The 25434-nt window shown below is 44.8% G+C and overlaps 2 protein-coding genes across 6 annotated transcripts in view; both read right to left on the reverse strand.

Annotated features, from left to right (window-relative positions):
- The window catches only part of CAMKK2 (calcium/calmodulin dependent protein kinase kinase 2), a 47131-nt gene extending 46072 nt beyond the window's left edge, over positions 1 to 1059 (reverse strand). For 2 of the 4 annotated variants that reach the window (XM_080821039.1, XM_080821036.1), the window contains exon 1: positions 961 to 1057. The gene's annotated coding sequence lies outside the window, so the exon portion shown is untranslated. Of the gene's footprint in view, positions 1 to 593; positions 643 to 960 lie in introns of those variants that run through there. The other 2 variants (XM_080821040.1, XM_080821037.1) reach the window with 2 other exon arrangements.
- An 8078-nt stretch (positions 1060 to 9137) lies between these two features.
- ANAPC5 (anaphase promoting complex subunit 5) overlaps positions 9138 to 25434 on the reverse strand; it is a 43424-nt gene continuing 27127 nt past the window's right edge. For both annotated transcript variants that reach the window (XM_080821811.1, XM_080821812.1), the window contains 7 exons: positions 24435 to 24570; positions 20252 to 20326; positions 17439 to 17560; positions 16879 to 16986; positions 16648 to 16795; positions 10043 to 10205; positions 9138 to 9475 (listed from right to left, as the gene is read on the reverse strand). In XM_080821811.1, the coding sequence (XP_080677937.1) occupies positions 9264 to 9475; positions 10043 to 10205; positions 16648 to 16795; positions 16879 to 16986; positions 17439 to 17560; positions 20252 to 20326; positions 24435 to 24570 (964 nt within the window). In that variant the 3' untranslated portion in view covers positions 9138 to 9263. The remainder of the gene's footprint in view (positions 9476 to 10042; positions 10206 to 16647; positions 16796 to 16878; positions 16987 to 17438; positions 17561 to 20251; positions 20327 to 24434; positions 24571 to 25434) is intronic.

Genomic DNA, 25434 nt, shown 5'->3' on the forward strand with positions numbered 1-25434 from the left:
GTCCCACCTCAGGCCAGCGAGGCCCTCTCTTACTGAGGGCACTGAGTTCCCAGCCCCCTCCCCAAACGGTATCCCTCCACCCCAAACTTCTGATGGAGACAGGAAAGGCTAAGGTGCAACCTCCCTAAGGCCAAGTGAGAGCAGCAGAGCGGTTGGCAGAGCTGTGAAAACACCCCGCTTCCCAAACTGGGCAGCGCAGAGGTGGGGGGAGCCAGGAGGAGCTCGAGGCTGGACAGGGTGGCATTCCAGGCACCAAGACCCAATGCTTACGGGGCTGGGCCCAGACTCCCCGCGTCCCCAACATTCAAGCAGAGGGTGCCGGTGAAGGCACCTCTCCGCACTGAGTGCTGCGGACCGGAGGTAAATTTAGGTCAAAAGGACCAGCCAGCGAGGTTCCGGAGGGCGGAGGCAGAGGGCCAACTAAGACAGGCAAAGGTCCCCAGGCCCCGCAACTGCTGATCCAGGGTCCTGCCCCCTGGTGTCGGTCCCACCCACCAGGGCCTGGGTTTGCCCCCAAGACAAGCGGGGTGCGGGGGTGGGGTGCTCAGAGACCCGCGGCCCTCTCTTTCCCTGCACTCTGTAGCTTTCCCCACCTGTCAAACGCGAGAGGGTGGGCCTAGGCCGCCTCCAAGATCCTTGACTGCCCCGGCCCCGGTGACATCGGTTCCAAACTCTGGGACCGCCCCTGCCACCCCCAGCCGGGCGCGGCCCGGCCAAGGAGGCCACTCCAAGGCCCCAGGCGCTCCGAGGACGCGGGGGAAGGGGCGCCCGGGGGGCCGGGTCCCCCCACGTGGCGGGGCGTGGGGCGCCGCACGTGGGGTCCTCTCCGCGGAGGGAACCTGGGGCCGGCCTCAGGGCTTTGTCTGCAACCCCAGCAGCTGTCCCCCGCCCCGACAGGGCGAGGGCGCCCGGGACTGCGGCGCTGGGTCCCCGGCCCCCGCCCCGCTCCCGTCAGCTCACCTGGGCTCCGCGCCGCCGCCGCCGCCGCCGCCGCCTCCCGCGCTCTGCGCCCCCGGCTCGGCTCTGCCCGGCTCAGCGCGGCCGCGCGCTCCTCTCCGCGGCCCCGGCCGGCGCGCAGGGGGTGGGGCGGGGGCGGGAGGAGCCGCCGGGTCCCGGCTGGGGCGCGACGCCGCCGCGGGCTGCGCGGGGATTGGCCGCGGCCGCTGGAAACCCGGGCGCGGAGCCGCCCTCGGCGCGCCCCCGCCGGCTCGGCCCCGCGCCGGGGAGGGAGGGGAGGCGGGAGCCGGTGGAGACGAAAGTAGCGGCGAGGCGGTGGGGTGGAGAAAGGAAAAGAAAGGGGAGGAGGCGAAGGCTAGGGGAAGTGAGGTGGGGCCGGGAGCGGCCGCCGGAGGCCGCCGAGCCGGGAGGACGGGAGAGACCCGGCGCGCGCCGGGGCGCGGGCTGCTGCGCGGCAACTTTGCCTCCGCCCGCGGCGCGCACCTGCCCCGGTTCTCCGCGCGGCGGCTGCGGCACCCTCGGGCAGGCCGGACGCGCCGGCAGCGCTCGCTTTGTTTGGCCAAACGCGGGGACTGCAGGGCGGGGGCTGAGTCGCGGAAAGTTCCCCAAGCCTGCGGGACAGACGGGGTCCCGCCTAGCGGCTGGGCTTCCGTCCCAGGGTTGCTGCCTCTTGCACCAGGCGCCGGGCGGGGCATGCGGCCTAGATTTCAGGTCGCCACCCATTCGGGGAAACCCCTTTCCTCACCCGCCTCCCCACTGACCACTACTCAGGGCCCGCCCTAAAGGCTGGGGAACAGTGTTCCTTTCCCACCCCCCACTCCACCCGGATGTACCAAACTACACGAACCCCAGTGAAGTTCTGGCTTGTCCCCAGGACTACTTAGATGCTCTTTGTGGAATACATCTTCTTTTTCACAAGCATCCTACCCCTTTGGGGCGCCCTCCTCTGCTGGCGCCTTAAGAGTGTGTTTAGTCCCCCAGCTGGGTAACGGTATTGCAGGGGGAGGGAGAGAGGAGACCTCAAAGGCTGCCTGACCCGCCGACCTTAGATGGTTTCGAAACCCAGTCCTGACCCAAAAGGTACCCAGTCGGTGTATCGCTGACCCTGCCAAGGAGCCAAAAGGGATTCGAGTCCATAGGGGAGTCAGGAGCCAAAGCAATTAAAAGTTCAAAGTCCTCTTGTACTGGGTGGATTTCCAGTCCCCTTCAGTTTATTTAGTATTTCCATGCTGCAGGGGTGCTCACCGACAATTCGGAGCTTTCAACCAGATGACCATCATTTCTGATGTGACTCATCACGGATGCTTTTTTTTCTTTTTCTTTCTTTTTTTTTTTTTTTTTTTTTTTGGTAATAGTAAAAGCCCGGAAACAACCTTCCTAAATGTTCATGGGGGGGTATGGATAAACAAAAGGTATAATGGCCATTTCATGGAATATTATGCAAGAGTTCGAAGGAGTATGTACATTCACTCTATTTGTACACACACAGAAGATCCCCAAACCAGAATGCTGAGTAAAGGAGCAAGTTGAAGTATACAATATGATGTACAATTAGTATTTTAAAACCCCCACATAGGGATTCCCCAGGTGGCTCAGTGGGTTGAGCCTCTGCCTTGGGCTCAGGTCATGATCCCAGCGTCCTGGGATAGAGCCCCACATCGGGCCTCTGCTCAGCAAGGAGCCTGCTTCCCCCTCTCTGTCTTCCTGCCTCTCTGCCTACTTGTGATCTCTCTCTCTCTGGCAAATAAATAAATAAAATACTTTAATAAATAAATAAATAGTCTATCTCGTTCATGGACACATGCTTAGCCTTTTTAAAAAAGGTCAGTGGGGATTGAGTGTAAATTAAATTCATGACAGTCTGCCACAAAGACAGAAGTAGGGCCAGAGAACAAGGACAGGGAGCATAAGGAATGTTGGACAGTTTCATGCCTTTTACTTATAAATGAATTCAGCAAATGCTGAAATGTTAAGTCAGTTCTGAATGGTGGATGCACAGTTCTGTGTTTTTCCATAATTTTGCTATTTTCTCCCCCCAAAATATGTATTGGGGCTGATGGGGGAACATTTTGAACATTTCTGACTCTATGTCAGGGGTCAGCAAACTTTTTCCGCAAACGTCCAGGTAGTAATTATTTTAGACTTTCAAGCCATGTGGTTGCAACTTCTCAGCTCTGCCTTCCTAGCAGGCACAGACAAATGAATGGGTGTGGCTGTGTTCCAATGAAAGTCTTATTTGCAGACATTGAAAGTTAAATTTCATAGAATTCTCACATGTCACAAAATATTATTGTTTTGATTTCTCTTCAACTATTTAAAAATGCATAAACCATTCTTAGTTAGCAGGACATATAAAAAGCAGGTGGCATGCCAGATTCAACCCATGTGAGCAACAATTTGGCAACCCCTGCTTTACTAAAGAAACCAAAATAGATATCGGTTGATGTCTCTTCCTGTTACTTGTTAAAATATACTATTCTGTATGTTACTAAATTGTCTATGTTTTATTGTTTTTTAAGGTTTTATTTATTTGAGAAAGAGAGTGAGAGAGCATGAGAGGGGAGAGGGTCAGAGGGTAAAGCGGACTCTCTGCTGAGCAGGACCCCGATGTGGGGCTCGATGTGGGGCTTGATTCTGGGACTCCAGGATCATGACCTGAGCAGAAGGCAGATGCTGAAATGACTGAGCCACCTAGGCTCCCCAGTCTATGTTTTATTAAAATGCTATCGTTAGCAGGCAGAAACTTAGGTAAACACACACACCAATGTGTAAAGGTAGAGGCCAATTATGTGAGAAAGGCAAGAAAGTGCCCATTCAAATCTAAACTCTGGCCCAAGATACACTTCTTTCTGGAAGAATTTCCTGAAATGTTATGATCCAGGCCCTCCTTGGCCTCTCCCCTCTCTGACCTCCTATAGCAAGGACTCTTACCATGGATTTAAGTCTCAGCCACCAGGCTGTCTCTATTCTTTCCATTTCACGAATGGGTTCTGATTTGCCAGTAGAGCTATTAATTCCTGGAATATAGATAGCACTGCATCTGAAACATCTGTTTACCTTCAGCATTGGGGTTGAAAGCACTGACTTTGGAGTCAAGAAAGACCTAGTGCAAATCCCAGCTTCACTAGTGAAGAGGTCTGTCTGTGGCCTTGTCCTTGGACAGGGACTCTGGTTTCATCAGCTGTCAAATGAAGATAACCAGCTTAGTTCACAGGTTCAGTGAGGTTTAAATACAATAATGTGTATAAAGGGTGCGCCTGGGTGACTCAGTGGGTTAAAGCTTCTACCTTTGGCTCAGGTCATGATCCCAGGGTCCTGGGATCGAGCCCCACATAGGGCTCTCTGCTCGGCAGGGAGCCTGCTTCCTCCTCTCTCTCTGCCTGCCTCTCTGCCTGCTTGTGATCTCTGTCTGTCAAATAAATAAATAAAATCTTTAAAAAATTAAATAAAATAAAAAATTTAAAAATTCTCCCTTAAAAAAATAATGTGTGTAAAGTTAATAGCTCAGTAGGTGACAAATAAGTGCTCAGAAGTACTATTAATATACTTAGTACAGTTGGGGCATCTGGGTGGCTCCGTTGTTAAGCATTTGCCTTCGGCTCAGGTCATGATCCCAGGACCCTGGGATCAAGCCCCAAATCGGGCTCCCTGCTCAGCAGGAAGCCTGCTTCTCCCTCTCCCACTCCCCCTGCTTGTGTTCCCTCTCTCTAGCTGTGTCTCTGTCAAATAAATTTTAAAAATCTTTAAAAATATATATGTATACATACTTAGTACAAAGCTAAAAATCCCATTGATTATGTGCCGTTCTTATTAAAGTGAATTAACCAAAGCAGAGGACATCGTAATTGCCTTTCTTTGACCTTTGGCCTTCCTTATGATAGAAATCATCCCACTGAAGAAAACCATTTTCTTCTTAGAGATATGAAAATAAAAATTGGCTTTGCTTTTTGGGTTTTCTCCTCTAAGAATGCTAGAAAATCCTGTTCTAGGCAAACCGATCTTGTTGTCTTGACAACCCAGATTGCCAAGAAAATAAGTAAACAAAGCATCTGAATCTTATGTTTAAGAAAACTTGGGACAGTACAAGGGAGGGGCTAAGACTAAAACTAAACTAAAACTAAAACTAAGACTAAAGAATTATCTTATCCCCTAGGACAGCACCATAAGCTCCTGCCAAGGCTTTGTCTTTTCCCCTGGAACTGTTCTGTGTTCTACTCATGGTGTTCACTGGAATATTCCACCTCCCAAACCTCAAACATCCAGGTAGAGATAGCAGGATTAATCACACTGATATACTGTATTAACTGAATTCCTCCCCATTCAACAGGAAAGTAGAGAACACTGGTCCAAAAAAAAAAAGGGGGGGGGGGGAGAGAGAGAGAGCCTGAGAAGTTTCCCTTCAATGGGCATTGAGATTAAAATGTTTGTTAGTCCTAAACATAAACAACAGCATAAAAGGAGAAGTCAGTGGGGACATAGATGAAGTAGCTCTTCATTTGTCTTAGATGTACTATGAGAAAGAAAAAATCAGTGTAACCATCCAAACATATCGGGACGAAATACAAAACATTCTCAACAAGGAGTATTCAAGGCATGTAGGTCAACTCAAAGATGCTCCAGTGACAAGACTGAGAAACCTGTCACCCCGGGATGGAATCCCCATGGATCCTTCCTAGTGAGAGGGCTGGGTCAGGCCAAATCTCTGAGGCTGTTCCCTCAACTGTAAAATAGTATTTGGCTTACAAGCATTAGAGATGGTACGGGTGGAAGTACCTAGCACAGTGGCCTATACTGGGCACTAGATAAATGATGCCTGGTATTACCAGTTATGTGTTCAACAAACTAGAAAAGAATGTTCACTTCTTTTTTCACTGTTCACTGCAGTACTTCTCAAAACTCTGGAAACAGGGAGCTCTGGGGGTAATGTAGGAACTGGACTGGAATCCCATCTTCGCAACCTACCAGCTGTGTGACCTTGGGTAAGTGAATTAACCTCCTTATGCCTCAGTTTCTACATCTATTAAATGGGATGAATGCTATTACCTACTGGGGCACCTGGGTAGCTCAGTCGGTTAAGTGTCCGCCTTCAGCTCAGGCCATGATCACAGGGTCCTGGGTTTGAGTCCTGCACAGGGCTCCCTCTTCAGTGGAGAACCTGCTTCTCCCTCTCCCTCTGCCCCTCTCCCCCCATCCCTGCTCATGTGCTGTCTCTTAAATAAATAATAAAATCTTGTACAAAAATGCAATTGCCTACATCTTAGGATTGTTGTAAAGATTAAATGCATCAATATACATAATTTACAACATGGCACTCTGTGTTAAAATATTTGTACCCACCTGCTGCAGGGCTGGAAACACTCATCGCTAAATCTGCTGGTCGAGCTCCCACCGTGATGAGTCACTGGCTTGGGTCACCACACCTTTCTTCTGGGTAAGGTCTCTGACAGAGACCCGAATGCCCACTGGCAGTACAGCCTCAATTCCTTCCTCACCAAACCATTTCCCCATTTACCCAAAGCATCATTTAGTCACACTTCCATGTTAAACCATCCATAATTACACCATTCTGAATCTTCCCTCCCCAGATGCTCCACCAGGAAAAAAGCCAATTAGCTATAACCCAGACAGTTCGGGGCGGGGTGGGGAGGGGTGGCGGTTCATTCTGATGTTTCCAACTTTCCATTTAACCCTTACTCCTTCCTGGAGGAGAGGGGCCTCAGCCAACAAATCTAAGTCACAGATGGCCGCAGGCCACAGACTATATTAGCTTTGGATTCAGTTCTGCAAGGGTGTGTGTGGGCTGGGAGCAGGACCAGGCAGGCTGGCTTCACGGGTGTGTAAATTTTGCCCCTTCCTTGGTTTAATGCTCTATTTAATACAGGGTTTGTATTTTTACTTGGCGCTGGCCCTATGTAGATGGTCCCGGTCAGGTCCGATTTCTGGTTTTCAGTGTTGATACATGAGGGGTCGGCTGAGCAACTTTGCCCCATCTCTTGGACCTTCTGCTGAGGCAGAGTGATTAGGATCACTTCTTAGACTAAATACATGGATAAAAATTTATCAGTTGAGAGAATATATTTGGAATCAAAACAAACTGATAGGGGCACCTGGGTGGCTCAGTGGGTTAAAGCCTTTGTCTTCGGCTCGGGTCGTGATCCCAGGGTTCTGGGATTGAGTCCCGCATCAGGCTCTCTGCTCAGCGGGGAGCCTGCTTCCCTTCCTCTCTCTCTTTGCCTGCCTCTCTGCCTACTTGTGGTCTCTGCCTGTCAAAAAAACCCAAAAAACAAAAACAAAAAAAACCCAAAACCTGGTAATAGTGGTTACTTTCTAGGAGGAAATTACTTTTTACTCTACAGCCCTTAAGAATATTTAATTTTGGGGGCGCCTGGGTGGCTCAGTGGGTTAAGCCTCTGGCTTCAGTTCAGGTCATGATCTCAGGGTCCTGGGATCAAGCCCTGCATAGGGCTCTCTGCTCAGCGGGGAGCCTGCTCCCCCCCCCACCCCCCTCCGCCTGCCTCTCTGCCTCCTGGTGATCTCTCTCTCTGTGTCAAATAAATAAGTAAAATCTAGGGGAAAAAAAGAATATTTAATTTTTGCCATCTACATATATAACCTTTCAAATTTAAGATTTTTCAACACAACATACCAATTAATGTCTCAGTCTCTACACCAAGCCTCTTGTTTCCAGAGCAGCTGTCTTTAGCCAACAAACGCACCCCATGAGTGGGAGTTGTTTTACACTGTTTCAAAGAGCTCTAGAGATAAATTATTTCCCATAAGAAGGTTTAAATTTAACAGAGAAAGGGCCAATGATAGAAACTGTAAAATTTGGTTGGTTCCTTGTTGCTGTTTTGGACTCGAAACATGGTGACTTTCCTGTGAACAAACACCGAGGGATAAAATAAATTCACAGACAAAGCAGTAACTGGTTCTGCTTAATTGCAGGTTTGAGACGTAAATTAGATACATTCCATATTTGAGTGATAGCACCCACACACCTCTGAGCTTCAGACCCTTTCTTAATCTATAATCACCTTATTTATGATGAATTCCTACACTTATCATCACCTCCCATTTATATAAAGAGAGAAGAAATATACTCATGCAGAAGATACAAAAAACCAAATACCCAGAAAGTGACTGAAACAGGTTTCTTGTCATTGGTCCAAAAACCATAAAAAGATCTTTTCCAGGGCACCTGGGTAGCTCAGTGGGTAAAGCCTCTGCCTTCAGCTCAGGTCATAATCTCAGGGTCCTGGAATCGAGCCCCACGTCGGGCTCTCTGCTCGGCAGGGAGCCTGCTTCTTCCTCTCTCTCTGCCTGCCTCTCTGCCTACTTGTGATCTGTCAAATAAACAAATAAAATCTTAAAAAATATATATATATCTTTTCCTTCTAGGGTACCTGGGTGGGTCAGTCAGTTAAGTGTCTGCCTTCGGCTCAGGTCATGATCCCAGGGTTCCAGGATCGTGCCCTGCATCTCCCTGCTTCTCCCTCTTCCTTTCCCGCTGCTTGTGCTCTCTCTCTGTCAAATAAACAAATATATATATATTTGTTTGTACTGACCCACTAGAGAGATCTACCAATACCCAAAAGAGCTTATGTCTGAGCACCGATGCTAAATGAATTCATGTGATGATGCAGAGTACGCACAGATTCTAATAAGACATTGGCAGCTTTGCTCAGAGAGAACATCATCTTTAACATTTGCACTAACTTAATAATGAAACAGCTGTTTATCAAAAACAGTTGGTATCTTTTGCTATCAAAAAGAAAAGGGTGGGGCTGCTGGGTGGCTCGGTTGGTTAAGCGTCTGCCTTTGGCTTGTGTCATGATCCGGGAATCCTGGGATGGAGCCCCATGTCCGGCTCCCTGCTCAGTGGGGAGTCTGCCTCTCCCCTCCCCACTTGTGTTGTCTCTTTCTCGCTCACTCTCTCTCTGCCAAGATTTTATTTATTTATTTGACAAAGAGAGAGTGTGCGAGAGAGAATGCACAAGCAAGGGGAGAGGAAGAAGAAGAAGCCGGGAGCCCGAAGTGGGGCTCTGTCCTAGGACTCTGGGATCATGACCTGACCCAAAAGCAGACGCTTAACCAACTGCGCCATCCAGGTGCCCCTAAATAAAAACCCAAAGAAACAAAAAAGGAGGGAAAAAACAAATATGTCTACTCTAGCAACAAAATAAGACTAAACAGAATGCAGTTTATTGATCAGACAGACATCAAGTACATCATCTACATGGAAGGAGGGGATGTAAACAAGTCCAAAATCTTCTAGCCTTTGTGGTGGCTCGGTAGGGACGCTCTCGCTAGAGATGATTTATCAAGGGCACCCCGGGGGAGGGCAGCTCCTGATGCAGCTGCCGGAAGAGCATCGCACACCGGTTCCTCTCCTGGGTCTTCCCCAGTGTGTGGTAGAGTCTGGCCTGGAAGTAAACAACATCTCTGATTTGCTCTTTGCAGTCGACCTTTGCGAAATAGTTCTTGGCTTCGTTGAGATTCTCGATGGCTGCCTCCAGAGCTGAGGGAAAGTGGGAAAACACCACGCATGTTTAACTCAACAGTCCACACATCATTTTCAAAACATAACATCTGGGTGCCTGGGTGGCTCAGTGGGTTAAAGCCTCTGCCTTCAGCTCAGGTTATGATCTCAGGGTCCTGGGATTGAGCCCCACATCGGGCTCTCTGCTCAGCAGGGAGCCTGCTTCCTCCTCTTTCTCTGCCTGCCTCTCTGCCTACTTGTGATCTCTGTCTGTCAAATAAATAAATAGAATCTTTAAAAACAAAACAAAACAACAAAAAAACATGTACCAGATAGTTTTGTAATTCTACTCTTCAAGAAGGAAAAAAAAAAATACACTAGGGTGAGGTTTTTAAAAAGGTCTTTGGTTAAAATAATGATTCACTTGCCCTTAAATTTCATGCCAAGCAAACATGGCAAAGTACTTTAAATACAGCATGAAATTTTAACATATATTTGAGAACTTAAACACTGTCCCAAATTTAATGTCTTTCTTTTTCTGGGTCCTAAATTTAATTTTTTTTTTCCACACTGGTATTGCTTAGCAATCTCTGAGTGGCTCCCTACCTTCTGCTTTCTTCGGTGGATCGTAAGAAGCTGCTGAAGCCACCTGGCACTTGGCCACCAAGAACATGGCACGGCCTTTGTCCAGCACTGCCCCGTCAGCCAGGATGGGCTCAATGGCCATGTGGAGAAGACTTAAGGCCTGTTCTGGGATTCCAAGAATGAGCTGAAAAAGAAACACTGCGGTACTGTACAAATCCACATCCACTGCCCATGACAGAAAAGTCTTCATTTCTGGCTCTTCTGCCCTGAAGGGCCATGTCTGGCTTATTCTTTCCTTGACATGTACTACATTTAATACGCACCACATTCCTAGAAAACAGTATGTGTCAATCTGATCTCATATTATGATGGCTACAGTAGGTAGTAGTTATTCACACTATAGCAAGGTTTTTGCCTTTACAAAAAGATTCAGAATCAATATCCTTTAGATTGGTGATTCCAAAGGGTCAGAACATCATTCTTGCTGTGTAAGAATCATTCAAAGAAGGGGAACCACTAAGAAAATAACTCAGAAGTATATAGTAAAATAGGGGGAGCCTGGGTGGCTCAGTGGGTTAAAGCCTCTGCCTTCCGCTCAGGTCATGATCCCAGAGTCCTGGGATCGGGCCCCGCATCAGGCTCTCTGCTCAGCAGGGAGCCTGCTTCCTCCTCTCTCTCTGCCTGCCTCTCTGCCTATTTGTGATCTCTGTCTGTCAAATAAATAAATAAAATCTTCAAAAGTATATAGTAAAATAAAACAAGGAACATCCATTTAATACAAAAGAAACAGTATTGGAGGAACTGATGAACAAAAAAGATGTAAGACATACAGAAAAAAAGAACAAAACAGAAGTCTTTCAAATCCATAATTACATTAAATATAAATGAATTAAACTCTTCAATTACAAGGCAGAGATTAGCATAATAGATTTGAAAAAAATATGATCCAACTATATGCTATCTACAAGGATATTCTGGCTAAAGACACAAATAGGCTGAAAGTAAAAAGACAAGGAAAAGATATTCCACGCAAACAGTAACCAAAAGAGAGCTGGAGTAACTATTCTTCTATCAGATAAAATAGACTTTAAACCAAAAACTGTTACAAAAGGGGCACCTGCGTGGCTCAATTGGTTAAGCATCTGACTCTTGGTTTTGGCTCAGGTCATGATCTCACAGTTGTGGGATCAAGCCCCATATTGGGCTCCACGCTCAGTGTAGAGTCTGCTTCAGATTCTTTCTCTGTCCCCCTCTATCCCTCCCTGCTTGTGCCCTTGCACTCTCTCTCTAAAATAAATAAATAAAATCTTAAAAAAAAAAAACCTGTTACAAAGCTAAAAGACATTGCATAATGTCTGATAATGATAATGGGTCAAATTATCAAGAAGATACAATTATAACCACATATATACCAGACAATGGAACCCCAAAATATATAAAGCAAAAACTGATAGAACTGAAGGAAAAATTAGACAGTTTAACAATAATAGTTCTAGTACTCCACTTTCACTAAGGGAGAGAACAACCAGACAGAAGATCAGCAAGGAAACAGACCTGAACAACACTCTGAACTGACGAGCTATAACAGTCACTGGTTAGGCAGCACACTCTACCCAACCAGAGCAGAATGCACATTCTTCTCAAGTGTACATGGAACACCTTCCAGATAGATCATGTGTTAGGTCCCAAAATAACACTCTAAATTTTAAAAAACTGAAATCATACCAAGTATCTTCTCTGATCACATGAAATAAAATTAGAAATAAATAATAGAAGGCAATCTAGATGATTCATAAATATATAGAAATTCAACAACACACCTTTAGGTAAACAGTAAGTAAAAGAAGAAATCACAAGGGAAGTTAGAAAATACTTTGAGATGAAGACACATACAATACACAGAAACTTACAGGACGTAGTACTCAGAAGAAAATTTATAGCTGTAAAGGCATAAATTAAAAAAGAAAAAAGATCTCAAATCAGCAAGTTGAACTTCCACCTTAAGAAACTAAAAAAAAAAAGGGGTGCCTGGGTGGCTCAGTCAGTTAAGCATCTGCCTTCAGCTCAGGTCATGATCCCAGGGTCCTGGGATCAAGCCCCACAATGGAGAGTCTGCCTCTCCCTCTCCTACTCCCTTCTCTGCCCTCCTCATGCACTCTCTCTCCTCTCTCTCAAATAAATAAAATCTTAAAAAAGAAAGAAAGAACCTAAAAAAAGACCAAACTACATCCAAAGCTAACAGAGCCAGAGAAATAATAAAGATGGGATGAAAATGGGATGCCTGGGTGGCTCAGTTGGTTAAGCCGCTGCCTTCAGCTCAGGTCATGATCCCAGGGTTCTGGGATCGAGTCCCGCATTGGGTTCCTTGCTCGGCAGGGAGCCTGCTTCTCTCTCTGCCTCTGCCTGCCTCTCTGCCTGCTTGTGTGTACTCTCTCTCTCTCTCTGGCAAATAAATAAAATCTTAAAAAAAAAATTAAAAAAATAAAAGATTAGAGTGAAAATGAACAAAACAGGGGGTGAGGCAACTGGATGATGGACATTAAGGAGGGTATGTGATATAATGAGCACTGGGTATTATATTAGACTGATGAATCACTGACCTCTACCTCTGAAACTAATAATATATTTTATGTTAATTAATTGAATTTAAATTGTAAAAATAAATTTTAAAAATGAAAAAATGGGGACATATTAAAAAAGAAAGAAAAAAAAATGAACAAAACAGAGAAAAGAAAAACAACAGGATCAATAAACCAAAAGCTGGTTCTTGGAAAAGATCAAGAAAATTAACAAACTGTTAGCTAGACTAACTAAAAAAATAAGAGAGAAGACTCAAATGACAAAAATCAAGAATGAAAACAGGGAGTTAGCTAACAACCTTATAAAAATAAAGAGGACTATAGGAGAATACTATGAACAATTGTATGCCAACAAATTAGATCAATTAGATAAAATGAACAAATTTCTAGAAAGATACAAATTACCAAAATTGACTCAACAAGAAATAGAAAATCTGAATGGGGGGCACCTGGGTGGCTCAGTTGGTTGAGCGTCTGAGTCTTGGTCTCAGTGCAGGTCTTGATCTCAGGGTCCTGAGTTCAAGCGCTGCGTTGGGTGCCTACTTAAAAAAAAATCTGAATGGACCCATAACAAGTAAAGAAAATGAATCGATAACCAAAAAGACTTCCAAAAAGGAACAGACCAGGACCACATGGCTTCAGTGGCAAATTCTATCAAACATTTAAGGAAGAATTAACACCAATCCTCATTCTTCTCAAAAATTGAAGAGGAGGAAACATTTCTTAACTTACTTTATGAGGCCACTATTACCCTAATATCAAAGCAAGATGAAGATATCACAAGAAAACTACAAACCAATATCCCTTATGAATAGAGACGCAAAATGCTAGCAAACCAAATCCAACAGCTTATTAAAAGGATCATACAGCATAATCAAGTATGACTTATCCCAAGAATGCAACAGTAGGTCAATATGCAAAAATCAATGTAAACCACTATATACATATATTTTTTTTTAAGATTTTATTTATTTATTTGACAGACAGATATCACAAGTAGGCAGAGAGGCAGGCAGAGAGAGAGAGGAAGGGAAGCAGGCTCCCTGCTGAGCAGAAAGCCAGACGCAGGGCTCAATCCCAGGACCCTGAGACCATGACCTGAGACAAAGGCAGAGGCTTAACCCACTGAGCCACCCAGGCGCCCCTGTAAACCACTATATTAATAGAATAAACAGGAAGGGCACCTGGGTGGCTCAGTCGTTAAGCATCTGCCTTTGGCTCAGGTCATGACCCCAGGGTCCTAGGATCAAGCATCAAGTTCCCTGACTCAGCGGGAAGCCTGCGGCTCCCTCTCCCACTCCCCCTGCTTGTGCTCCCTCTCTCGCCGTGTCTCCCTCTGTCAAATAAATAAATAAAATCTTTTTAAAAAATAGAATAAAGGGGGGGAAAAACACAATCTACTCAACTGAAAAAGAAAAAACAGGGACACCTGGGTGACTCAGTTGGTTAAATCTAACTTTGGTTCAGGTCATAATCCCGGGAAGCCTGCTTCTCCTTCTGTCTGCCTTTCCCCCTGTTTGTGTGCACGCGCTCTCTCTCTCTGACAAAGAAATAAATAAAATCTTAAAAAAAAAAAAAGAAGACAAAAAACATTTCACAAAAACCCAACACCATTCAGGAGTAGAAGAGAACTTCCTCAACCTAATTCTGATGCACCAGTGAAAAACCCACAGCTAACACCATGTTTAACAATGAAAGACTGAAATCATCCCCCTAAGATCAGGAGCAAAAACAGGATGTAAACCCTTGCCACTTCTATTCAGCACTGATCTGGAAGTTCTGCACAGGGCAATTAGGCAAGAACAAGAAATGAAAGACATTCAAACTGGAATGAAAGTAACACTCTCTGTATTTGCAGATGAGCTGATCTTATACATAGAAAACTCTAAGGAATTCTTAAAAACCTGTAACAGGTATTAAGTTCAGCAAAGCTGCAGGATGTAAGATCAATATACATTAGCAATAAACAATCCAAACATGAAATTAAATTTTTTTAAGTTTTAAAAAGTATTTTCTTTATTTATTCAAGACAAGGAAAGAGCAAAGGGAGCGGAACAAGCAGACTCCGTGCTGAGCACAGAGCCCAACACAGGGCCCAGTTCCCAGACCCCGAAATCATTACCTGAGCTGAAACCAAGAGTCAAACACTTAACCAACTGAGACACCCGGGGCCCAATGAAATTAGTTTTCTAAATTCCATTTATGATAGCATCAAAAAGAATAAAATACTTAGAAGTAAGTTTAACTAAGAAACTCTAAGAATTGTGCACTGAAAATTAGAGGACGCTGTTAAAGAAATTACAGAAAATCTAAATAAAAGATATCCTGTTAATGGACTGGAAGACTTAATATTGTGAAGATGGCAACAGTCTCCAAATGCATCTACAGATTTAACGCAATCTTTATCAAAATTCCAAATGCCATTTTTGTTGAAATGGACAAGCTATTCTAGAATTCATAGGGAATTGCAAAGGAACAACAATAGCTAAAATAATTTTGAAAAAGAACAAAGTTGGAGGCCTCTTACTTCTTGATTTGATTGACTGATTAACTTTAGAGAGAAAGAGAGAAAGCATGAGAGGGAGGTTGGGAGGGAGGGAAAGTCTCAATACAGGGCTCTATCTCACAACGCCAAGATCACCCCCTGAACAGAAACCAACTGCACCATCCACAAGCCCCTCTTACTTCCTGATTTTAAATTCAGTACAAAGTACAGTAATCGAAACAGTACAGGCATAAAGACAGAATATAGAACAATGGAACAGAATTGCGAATGCAGAAATAAACTCAATGTCCATGATCAATATTTTTGACAAGGTACCAAGACCATTCAATGGGAAAAGAACAGCCTTTTCAACAAGTGGTGCTAGGACACGGGGATATCTGTACTTGAGAGAATAAAGCTGGACTCCTCCTCACACCATATATAAAAATTAACTCAAAATGGATCAAAGACCTAAATGTAAGACCTAAGACTATTAAGATCCTTAGAAGGAAATATAGGTATAAATCTTCATGAACTTGGATTTAAGCTACAGTTTCTTAAGTAGAATACCAAAAGCATAAGCCACAAAAGAAAAAAAGGATGAAATGGATTTCATAGAAATTAAAAACTTTAGTGCATCAAAGGTCATGATCAAGAAAGGGAAAAGATGGGGCGCCCGGGTGGCTCAGTGGGTTAAGGCCTCTGTCTTCAGCTCAGGTCATGATCCCAGAGTCCTGGGATCGAGCCCTGCATCGGGCTCTCTGCTCAGCACGGAGCCTGCTTCTCCCTATCCCACTCCCCCTGCTTGTCCTCTATCTCTGTCAAATAAATAAATAAATAAAATCTTTAAAAAAAGAAAAAAGAAAAAAATCACTAGAGAAGCTGGAAAGGAAAACATTAGATTTCTGTGCTCCTTCCATACAGATTCTGACTGCGTGTGTTTGCAGCAAGGCCAAATATGTGGATATTTTTAAAATCTTCCCAATTGATTTTAATGCATAGTTTGGGGAATCTCTGCTTTAGTAAATGCCTCTAGTGCCAGTGAGTTCAAAATGCATTCACTCACTAAATATTTATTAAAAACCTACTGTGTGTACATTTTACTATGTACCAGAAGACACAGCAGGGAGAAAACAGAGGCCCTTTTCTCACAGCCTTTACATTCCTCAGGGGGAGATAAAAAATAAACATAAAATACAATTTAATTTCCAAAAGCTTTCAATGAACACACAACTTCCTCATTTCTTTATCCCCTTATTAACCAAGCATTGCTCTGGGCCAGCTAAATCATTAATATGATACAAGTGTCCTCAAAGAAGAGGTGCACCCCCTTTCTTAAATACACAGCTCGGCACAGCCAGTGCCGCTGGGAGGGGTCAGCTTGCCATGGAGTTCGAAGCTTCAGACTCCCATGGAGGGCTTGACAATGAGATTACATTCCCAGACTTCAATATTAATAAGAAGTCAAAGCTCATTATTATCCTTTCCAAAACGCAAAAGTAGTAACAGACTCACCAGTGCTTGAGCACAAATATGTGCTATAAAAACAGAGATCAGCTTACCTGAGCAAAAGCCAAGTTCAGCACCGTTTCTGAGGCCAAGTACTGTAACCGGTACTCCTTGGAGAGGGCCAGAGCCTGCAGGAGCACGGGCAGCGCGATGGTGGGGGAGGAAGATCGCCAGTACAGCTCTGCCACAGACAGCAGGACGCTGCCCGCGAAGAGGAAGACACAGGATGAGAACGGCTGACACAAAGAACCACCTACAGCAGGGGCTTGCGAGACCTCCCTTACCTGATCACCATTTCTGTGTTCCTGATTCTCTGACAATGAATCAACAATTTTTGTAAAAGCTTGTGCGCCTCTGACATTTGGTTCTGAGCTTGTAGTACAATTGCTTTCCTGACACAGAAACAAAATAAACACAAATGGTGACGCTGATGTTTTGCAAGTCGAGCCCCCTTCAGGGTTATAGGCTCTATTTCCTCAATTAGACTGTGAACCTCCCAGGGGGAAGAACTGTGCCTGATACAATTTTTGTGAAAAAAGGAAAAAAAGTGTGTGTGTGTAAGCACATGTGTAAACACCTAACCCCCCACTGCGCACACACACATGCAAGAACACAAAAGTCTGAAATTATCGGTATCAGCATGTTAGTGATGATCTTGGGGTGATACTTATTTTGTCCATTTTACTCATCTGTATTTTCTAATTTCCCAGAACAAATTGGTAATAAATACGTAAGAAATCTTTTCCTAAGCTAAAGTTAATAAATTAATTTTAATTAAACAAATAAGAATAAAGGCATTTGAGAATTACTTCATCCTGGGGTTGGAGTTTTCAAAGTCTCTTACCTGTATACACCCTCTATGCTATTAAGAGCTGTGATTCCTGTAACAAGTGAATCAGCCAAGTGGTATTTGCCATCATTCATTGCTCTGTCAAATTGTATTTTTTGATCACACAGCATCCATAACTAATAAGAAAAAAAAATTAAGAACAAAATGGCAAGTATTCACCTCATTATTCAACAATATAAAAATATTTCAGCTTATTAGCAAACATCCTTATAATTCATACACATTTTTTGAGACTTAAAAAATTTTTTATAAATATTTCAAGGATGTGAAAAAGCACGAATAATAAAAAACACGTCTGCCAATCACCAATTTCGTCAAATCACAACAATTTTGCTTTATTTGCCTTCAGACGCACTACTGAAGTTCTTTGCAAATTCCATTCCCCTCTTTCTTTGTCCAAAGTAACTGATTTAATGTTTACAACTCCCATTCATGTTTTTATACTTTTACAGCATATATTCTTACCCTTAATATATAGTATGATCCTGTATGATTTTTTTCCAATTAGAAATTAGAAGGATTTGGGGCACCTGGGTGGCTCAGTGGGTTAAAGCCTCTCCCTTCAGCTCAGGTCATGATCTCAGGGTCCTGGGATCAAGCCCCGCATTGGGCTCTCTGCTCCACAGGGAGCCTGCTTCCTCCTCTCTCTGCCTGCCTCTCTGCCTACTTGTGATCTTTGTCTGTCAAACAAATAAATAAAATCTTTTAAAAAAAAAATTAGAAGGATTTGTGATTTCCAAGCTTTTGAGAAAGATAAGTCAATGCAACGCAACAGGATGTTAATGAATTTACAACACGGGGCGCCAGGGTGGCTCAGATGGTTAAGTGACCGCCTTTGGCTCAAGTCATCATCCCGAGGTTCTGGGATCGAGTCCCACATCGGGCTCCCCCTGCTCTGCAGGGAGCCTGCTGCTCCCCTTGCTTGTGCTTTCTTTCTCTCTGTCAAATAAATAAATAAAATCTTCAAAAAATTAATTAGTTAATTGATTAATTTACAACAAGCCAAAGTAATTTTGTTACATAAATGAACCATTTATTATAGGCTACCAGTGTTTTAAATGGTAGAGCTTCTACCCAGTCTTTCTCTTTCAATTCCTTCAGAAGTGGTGCTGTAGGTCCGGGCCAGCCCCGACCCCGCCCCAGGCTGTGGTTTTCACGTAGGAACCTCAGTGTCAGATCCCCACAGCTCAGTCTTTTCATCTTGATTTTGCCACCGAAGGAGCAAGTGTACTTGGGGTGCTGGCTTATTTCAGTCCTGTTTACCGTTTTCCTGAAGGAGGCACCCTAACAGGTCTGGTATTAACGGATGATTCCAGGCTTCTCGGTCCATTTAGCCCTGTCACCACAAATAGGTCTAAGCCCAGAGAGCAATCTTGCACACTTTAAATTTTGTATAAAGTAAATACTGTCCTACCGTATGTATCCTTTGACAACTTGCTTTTAAGCTCAACATTTTTCTGGGACTCACACGTGTTCATACAAGTAGCTCTAGTTTACCCTTTGCACTGACGAATAGTTTCCAATTACATGAATAAGCGACAACTTATCTATTCTCTGTTGTTGAGTATTTAGGTAGGAACAACTTTTCACTCTTCTGAACAAGGCTACAACCAACATTCTCATACATCTCCCCTGGGGAGAGAGTTGATCTCAGGTCTACAGTAAGCAGTGGGAACGTGGTCGTAGGACATACGTGCCTTCCTTGTAATGTCGTGCCCATTCGTTCTCCCCTCCCAGAAGCACGTGGCTCCTTGTCCTCACCGACACTTGGCGCTGTCAGGTGTTTTACCTTTGGCCAATCTGATGGGTATGCAATATCTCATTATTGTTTTCACTTGTATTTCCCTGATTGCCAGTTGGGATGAGCATCTTGTTATATATCTATCGGCCATATGTTTTTTCTGTGAACTGTGAATTAATTTGTCATAAAAAAAAAAAAACAAAAACCCAACAGCTAGGACTATAACCAAAACTGTTCCATCGCATTAGCACTGCCACAGAACCACACTTCTTTCTTCCCACATCACCCGCTTTCCCCTATCTTCTATTTTGTTTGTGTGCCACCTTTGCAGCTGGGTACTCTTGAGTTCAGATCACAGCCTGCTGAAAGCAGCCATGAGACCCCAGCACATTTCACACGCAGATGGGTACCCACAGCCTATCCAACAGCCCCTGGGAGTGGCAGCCTCAGGGACCAGCAGCCTCAGGGACCAGCAGTAGGAGATTCCCAGGCCATGGTCTCTTACGGTTTCAAATTCTCGAATCCATTGCTGACCAAACTTGGTAACGGAAAGAAGAAAGGACCGGTTTAACAGCTTTCTCAGCGCCATTAGAGAGAGATATCAGTGCACTAAGGAACAGGGGGCCTGGGAGTGCTTTAAAAAATTAAATCCCCTCTGGGGACAACATTTTCCCAAAAGGTCATTTAATTCTGGGAGGAAAAGATTAGAGTTGCCAAGTAAGGGACACAACACCAAACTGGGACCTAATTCTTAATCTGTCCGTGGACATGGACGATCCATACAGTTAGAGATATAAGGAATAGTAGCTAAAACCATAGACAGGGAAAAAAAAAGTCCCCTAAATAGATCTTTAAACCTTTTATCAGAGTTTATTTCTCTGCCCTCTTGAACAGAGCTTAGAGAGTCTGGTATGTGCCTATGTTCACCTCAATGCACAGAGGACACAAGAAAGGAACCAAGACACAAGAAACTGAGTGGAGACCCTAAAATATTCTGCTTTGACAACAATACAGTAAAAACAGTCTCTTCGGAAATAAATCCAATGCCATGCAAAAGGCAGATTACCTGGGCATGCTGACTATTAGGCGGGAATCGTTCCTTCAAGTGCTTTAACACTTCCGAAGCTGCCGCGAAACAGCCCTAAGCAGAAACACATGATTGGGTGAGCACACCTGTGTAGAAACCGTACCTGCGACACCACTCACAGGCTGTCCCTGTGATTCACCTGTTCGTGGTGCTGCACCTGGGAAGGTGCGAGCCACAGACTTCCATACATCAAGGGGTCATTTTTTTTTAGGTTCTAGCATATTTTATTTGTTCATTAAAATTTTTTTTTAAAAATTACACATGTAATGCATGTTCACTCTAGGAAAACAACTTCAAAATAAATATAAACAATAAGAAAAATAACCTCCTACTGTGGGATAGTTTGGTTGTTTCGAATTTTGTCGATTTTAAGAATGCTACATTGAATATCTCGGTGCATATAGCTTTACACTGTCCACCTGTCCAGTCACTTCCTCAGAATAAGACCTCTAAAGTAAAACTGGCTGGTCAAATGCTGGCATTCCAAAGCCCTCTGATATAAATTACTAAATTACCCTCCCGAAACATGCCAAGAACCTTCACATCAGCACTCTATGCCTTTCTCCCACCCACAAAACTTAAGGATTGCCTATGTGACTGGTGAAACTAGTATTTCACTGTATTAATTTGAATTTAACGACTAGATTGAAAATTTTTTCATGTATTTGGGTCATTTGTGTTTTTTATGTGAATACATGTTCATGCCTTTTTTTATACCCTTATGTCATTGGAATGTTTCTTGATTCCAAAAGCTTTTCAATTTGTCCCAGTCCTTTGATTAGGTGAAATGTCTTCTGTCTATATAGAAGTTCAATTAGATTGCAAGTGAACTTTTATTTGAAGTGAAGTGGAAATTACAATGAATTATAATAAAAGGTCAATAATCTTTTTATTCTTACGATTTTTAAATGACCAATCTTGCCAATTATTCTCATGACTGCCACAGAGAGTTGGGCATGTGGAAGGAGATGGGTCGTCAAACCTTTTAGGCCAAGTAGAGAGATACACACTGCATCCCCCATTCCTACTGTGACCTGCCCCTCCTGAGGCTGGGAGAGGAATGATACCAGATGGTCTAGAATTACACAAAAAGAACAAGGGGGCTGGCTGTCTTAGTGCTCCCTCTGGGTTTCAGGAGGAAGGTCAGAAACAGCAATTCAGACCTTATAACTTCTTTGTAGGTTCGCTCATGCCCCAGTCACTGCCACATCAAAGTGCAGCACCCAGTTTATTTGGAGATCAATTTCAGAACACAAACCGAAGCACACACAAAGGAAATAAAGGAGCAAATGGAGATACATGATAAAGCTGCCTTCTCCACCACGGGCCAAGCTTAATTTTCCAGGGGTCTATCTGATCTGCACAATTAAAAATGTGACAATCATCAGCCATGTGGTATAGCTACCTGGTTGATGTTCCAGCACTAGAAAGGTCTTACGAAGGCAGGTTGAGGAAAGGGGGGAAGGGACAAAATTGAAACAGAGAAGCCACTGCCTATCTCCTAGCAGTGCAATTCTTTTTCTATATTTTTTTAAGATTTTATTTATTTATTTGACAGACAGAGGTCACAAGTAGGCAGAGCGGCAGGCAGAGAGAAAGGGGGAAGCAGGCTCCCCGCGGAGCAGAGAGCCCGATGCAGGGCTCGATCCCAGAACCCCAAGATCACGACCCGAGCCGAAGGCAAAGGCCCAACCCACTGAACCACCCAGGTGCCCCAGCAGTGCAATTCTTAAGGGTTCCCAACATATCCTGGCCACTGGAGCCAGGCAATGATGGGGTCAGCAGCTTCTTCACATAAGCCAGGGATATAAGGGAGATGAAGACGGAAATACTAATCCAGGGACGCCTGGGTGGCTCAGTTGGTTAAGCAGCTGCCTTCGGCTCAGGTCATGATCCCAGCGTCCTGGGATCGAGTCCCACATCGGGCTCCTTGCTCGGCAGGGAGCCTGCTTCTCCCTCTGCCTCTGCCTGCCACTCTGTCTACTTGTGCTCACTCTCGCTCCTCTCTCTCTCTGACAAATAAATAAAAAAAAAAAAATAAAAATAACCTTTAAAAAAAAAAAAAAGAAATACTAATCCAAATCCAAAGAGCAGGAAAAATCTCCCAGGAAACATCACAGAACTCTAATAACTGGCCTCAGAGAAAGTTTCAAAGCTTGAGTATTGAGCCACGGCCAAGATTTTTGTAAAGCAGTTTTTCAGTCCAGCAGAAAAAAACCATTATTTTTACCCTACATAAACAGAGCTTGAAAGGAAGTTATCCAGTTTAAGGATGGGGTCAGTGGGGAGAATTTGACTTCAAAAAGCCATATGGGGGGATGCCTGGGTGGCTCAGTGGGCTAAGGCCTCTGCCTTTGGCTCAGGTCATGATCTCAGGGTCCTGGGATCGAGTCCCTCATCGGGCTCTCTGCTCAGCAGGGAGCCTGCTTCCTCCTCTCTCTCTGCCTGCCTCTCTGCCTACTTGTGATCTTTCTCTGTCAAATAAATAAATAAAATCTTAAAAAAAATAAAAAAAAAAAGCCATATGGGGAAATTTAAATTGGGTGAATTGTATCGCATGTGAATTTTATCTCAATGAAATTGTTGGGGAGAGAAAAGTCACACAAGGCTCACACCAAATACCTAACTGAAGGTTCACTGATTCATCCATTACCAAATGCTCCACTTAAGCACGGTAACAGAAAGCAGAAGAGGAGATGTCAGAGGTTCCATTAAGAGGGGGGGAAAAACCAAGAAAGTGATGAACGTGCAGATTCCTCGGGGAAAGCAAACAGCAAGTGCAGCTGGCTGCTGCTCTGACGTCAGGAAGCATGGGCAATGCCACCCAGGTGCAGGAAGAGGGCAGCTGATGAAGGTGCATGTGGGACCCAGCCAGACCCCATCCATCCCCTTTGTCTCCACAGATACCTAAAGGATTGTCAAATGCTAAAATACATTTAGTGGAGGGAAGTCTTTAGAGACTTCTGGAAGGGATCAACACCATCCAACAACCTTTAGGCCGCAGATTAGGGAATACTGACTGCTGATGCCTGGGTGGCTTGTTCTGTTGAATGTCTGCCTTTGGCTCGGGTCATGGTCTCAGGGTCCTGGGATCGAGTCTCATATTGGGCTCCCTGCTCATCAGAGATCCTGCTTCTCCCTCTCCCTCTGCCTGCCTCTCCCCCTGCTTCTGCTCTCTCTCACTTTCTGGCAAATAAATAAATAAAATTAAAAAAAAAAAGAAAAAAAGATACAACCTAACAATAATCTAACAGTAAGGGACAGCAGAGAGAAGTGGAGAAAAGATATATGATCAAGGAAATGCACTTATAGCCAAGGCAGTGTTTAGTGAGATAGAGGGCTTGGGTAAGAGGCTTCCCTGACTTCTCTTCCATGAAAGAAGACATTTCACTTATTTGTGGAGCATAACAAATAACATGGAGGACAAGGGGAGATGGAGAGGAGAAGGGAGTTGAGGGAAATTGGAAGGGGAGGTGAACCATGGAGACTATGGACTCTGAAAAACAACCTGAGGGTTGTGAAGGGGCGGGAGGTGGGAGGTCAGAGGAACCAGGTGGTGGGTATTAGGGAGGGCACGGATTGCATGGAGCACTGGGTGTGATGAAAAAACAATGAATACTGTTACCCTGAAAAGAAATAAAAAATTAAAAAAAAAAAAAAAGAAAGAAAGAAGACATTTTAGAGCAAAGGAGGGAGAAAGCCTAGAGCAGCATGAGAGACCCTTTAATCAATCCGCTACAAAGAGAATCATGTAAAATGACTTGGGCTGTAAGTCAAGGTTATAGCCAATCCCCACTGTCCCTCTTTGGAGTCAATCAGACTTGTGCTGTAGACTTAACATTAACTGGTGTGGCCTTCCCATCTCCTATAAACATACCTAGCTCCACTACCTGAAATTTCAAAGACTCTTTTATATTCCATTTGCTACATGGAAATAGCTGATATCTTATTTCCTTTGTCAATGCAAAGAGATGCAAAGTTCAACAACTGTGTAGACTCCACACCCCGTCCATTTCCACCGATGGGATCTCACCCTTTCAGCGCCCCCTGCATCCAACCGGGCCTGACCCAGACACATCCAGTGCCTTTCTCAAGGAGCAGAGGGGAGAGGTGGCGGAGCCTCCATCGCTCCTGGAGCACACAGGCCCAGCTACCCGCCTACCTGCTCTGCGTGCAACTCTGCAAGATGGCAAAGGGCGACAGCAAATGACTCCGTGTTGTTCTGCTGCACACCCGCATTCACAGACTCCAGGCTGTTCATGCTCAGCAACATCTGGGCCTGCTGCAGGGCCATGGTGCTGGGTGGGGAGACAGACAGCAACTCCCTTCAGTCAAGAGACCCAGGCTGCCCCCCAGCCACACCGCACAACTCTGCTGAGTGGAAATGGAAGGATAGGAAGTCCGTCTGCAGGCTCTGGCTTAGCAGGAGCGGCTGCCTCCCATTGCTGGCTCTCCCACCCTCAGCACCAGGAAAGCAGAAACGCACCCTGCATGTGTAGCCCCAAAGGAAACATGGGGTGGTTATGGCACAACTGGGAGTTCCAAGCGCCAGACCCCCTGACTGCCTCTAATTCCCCTGTGGTCACAAGTGTGTTAATCGGTTTTCACGGATAAATTCAGACCTGATGCCGTCCTGGCACCAGCTGCTCTGGCAATGTACGCAGCGGCCAGTGTCTGCAGCTGTCTCAGAGCGCATCCTGCCAAAAAATGATCTCAAGTATACACAAACAAGACTGGTCAAGTAGGCACTTCCTTTCATTATTGAGTTCCTAGAAATAGACTGTCTAGGTAGAAGGTGGGGTAGGGACAGGCTCCAGGATTAAAAACCTGGTTCAGAAGGGTACTTCCAAGCTAAAGGAGGCCAAGTGGAAAATTAAACTTGAGGCCAGAGATGCTCCAGAAAACACACCTCGGCTAACAGGGAAGCGAAACCCGAGTGACTGTGGCCCTGCCTGCCGGGGACAGGAAGAGAGAGTCTGGTCTCAGATCACAGGGGCAGAGCGCTTGGAGTCACAGGACCTGAGTGTGAGTCTTGGCTCTGTCACTTGCTACTGACGTCTGTGACCTTGGGCAGATCAGATGTGTGAACCTTGGTTTTCACATCCTGGAATGGAGCCCACCCACCAGTTACCTCACGGGGCAGTTGGGAGGCGCAAATAAGA

Source organism: Martes martes (genome assembly GCF_963455335.1).
Source record: "Martes martes genome assembly, chromosome: 13".
Classification (NCBI taxonomy): domain Eukaryota; kingdom Metazoa; phylum Chordata; class Mammalia; order Carnivora; family Mustelidae; genus Martes; species Martes martes.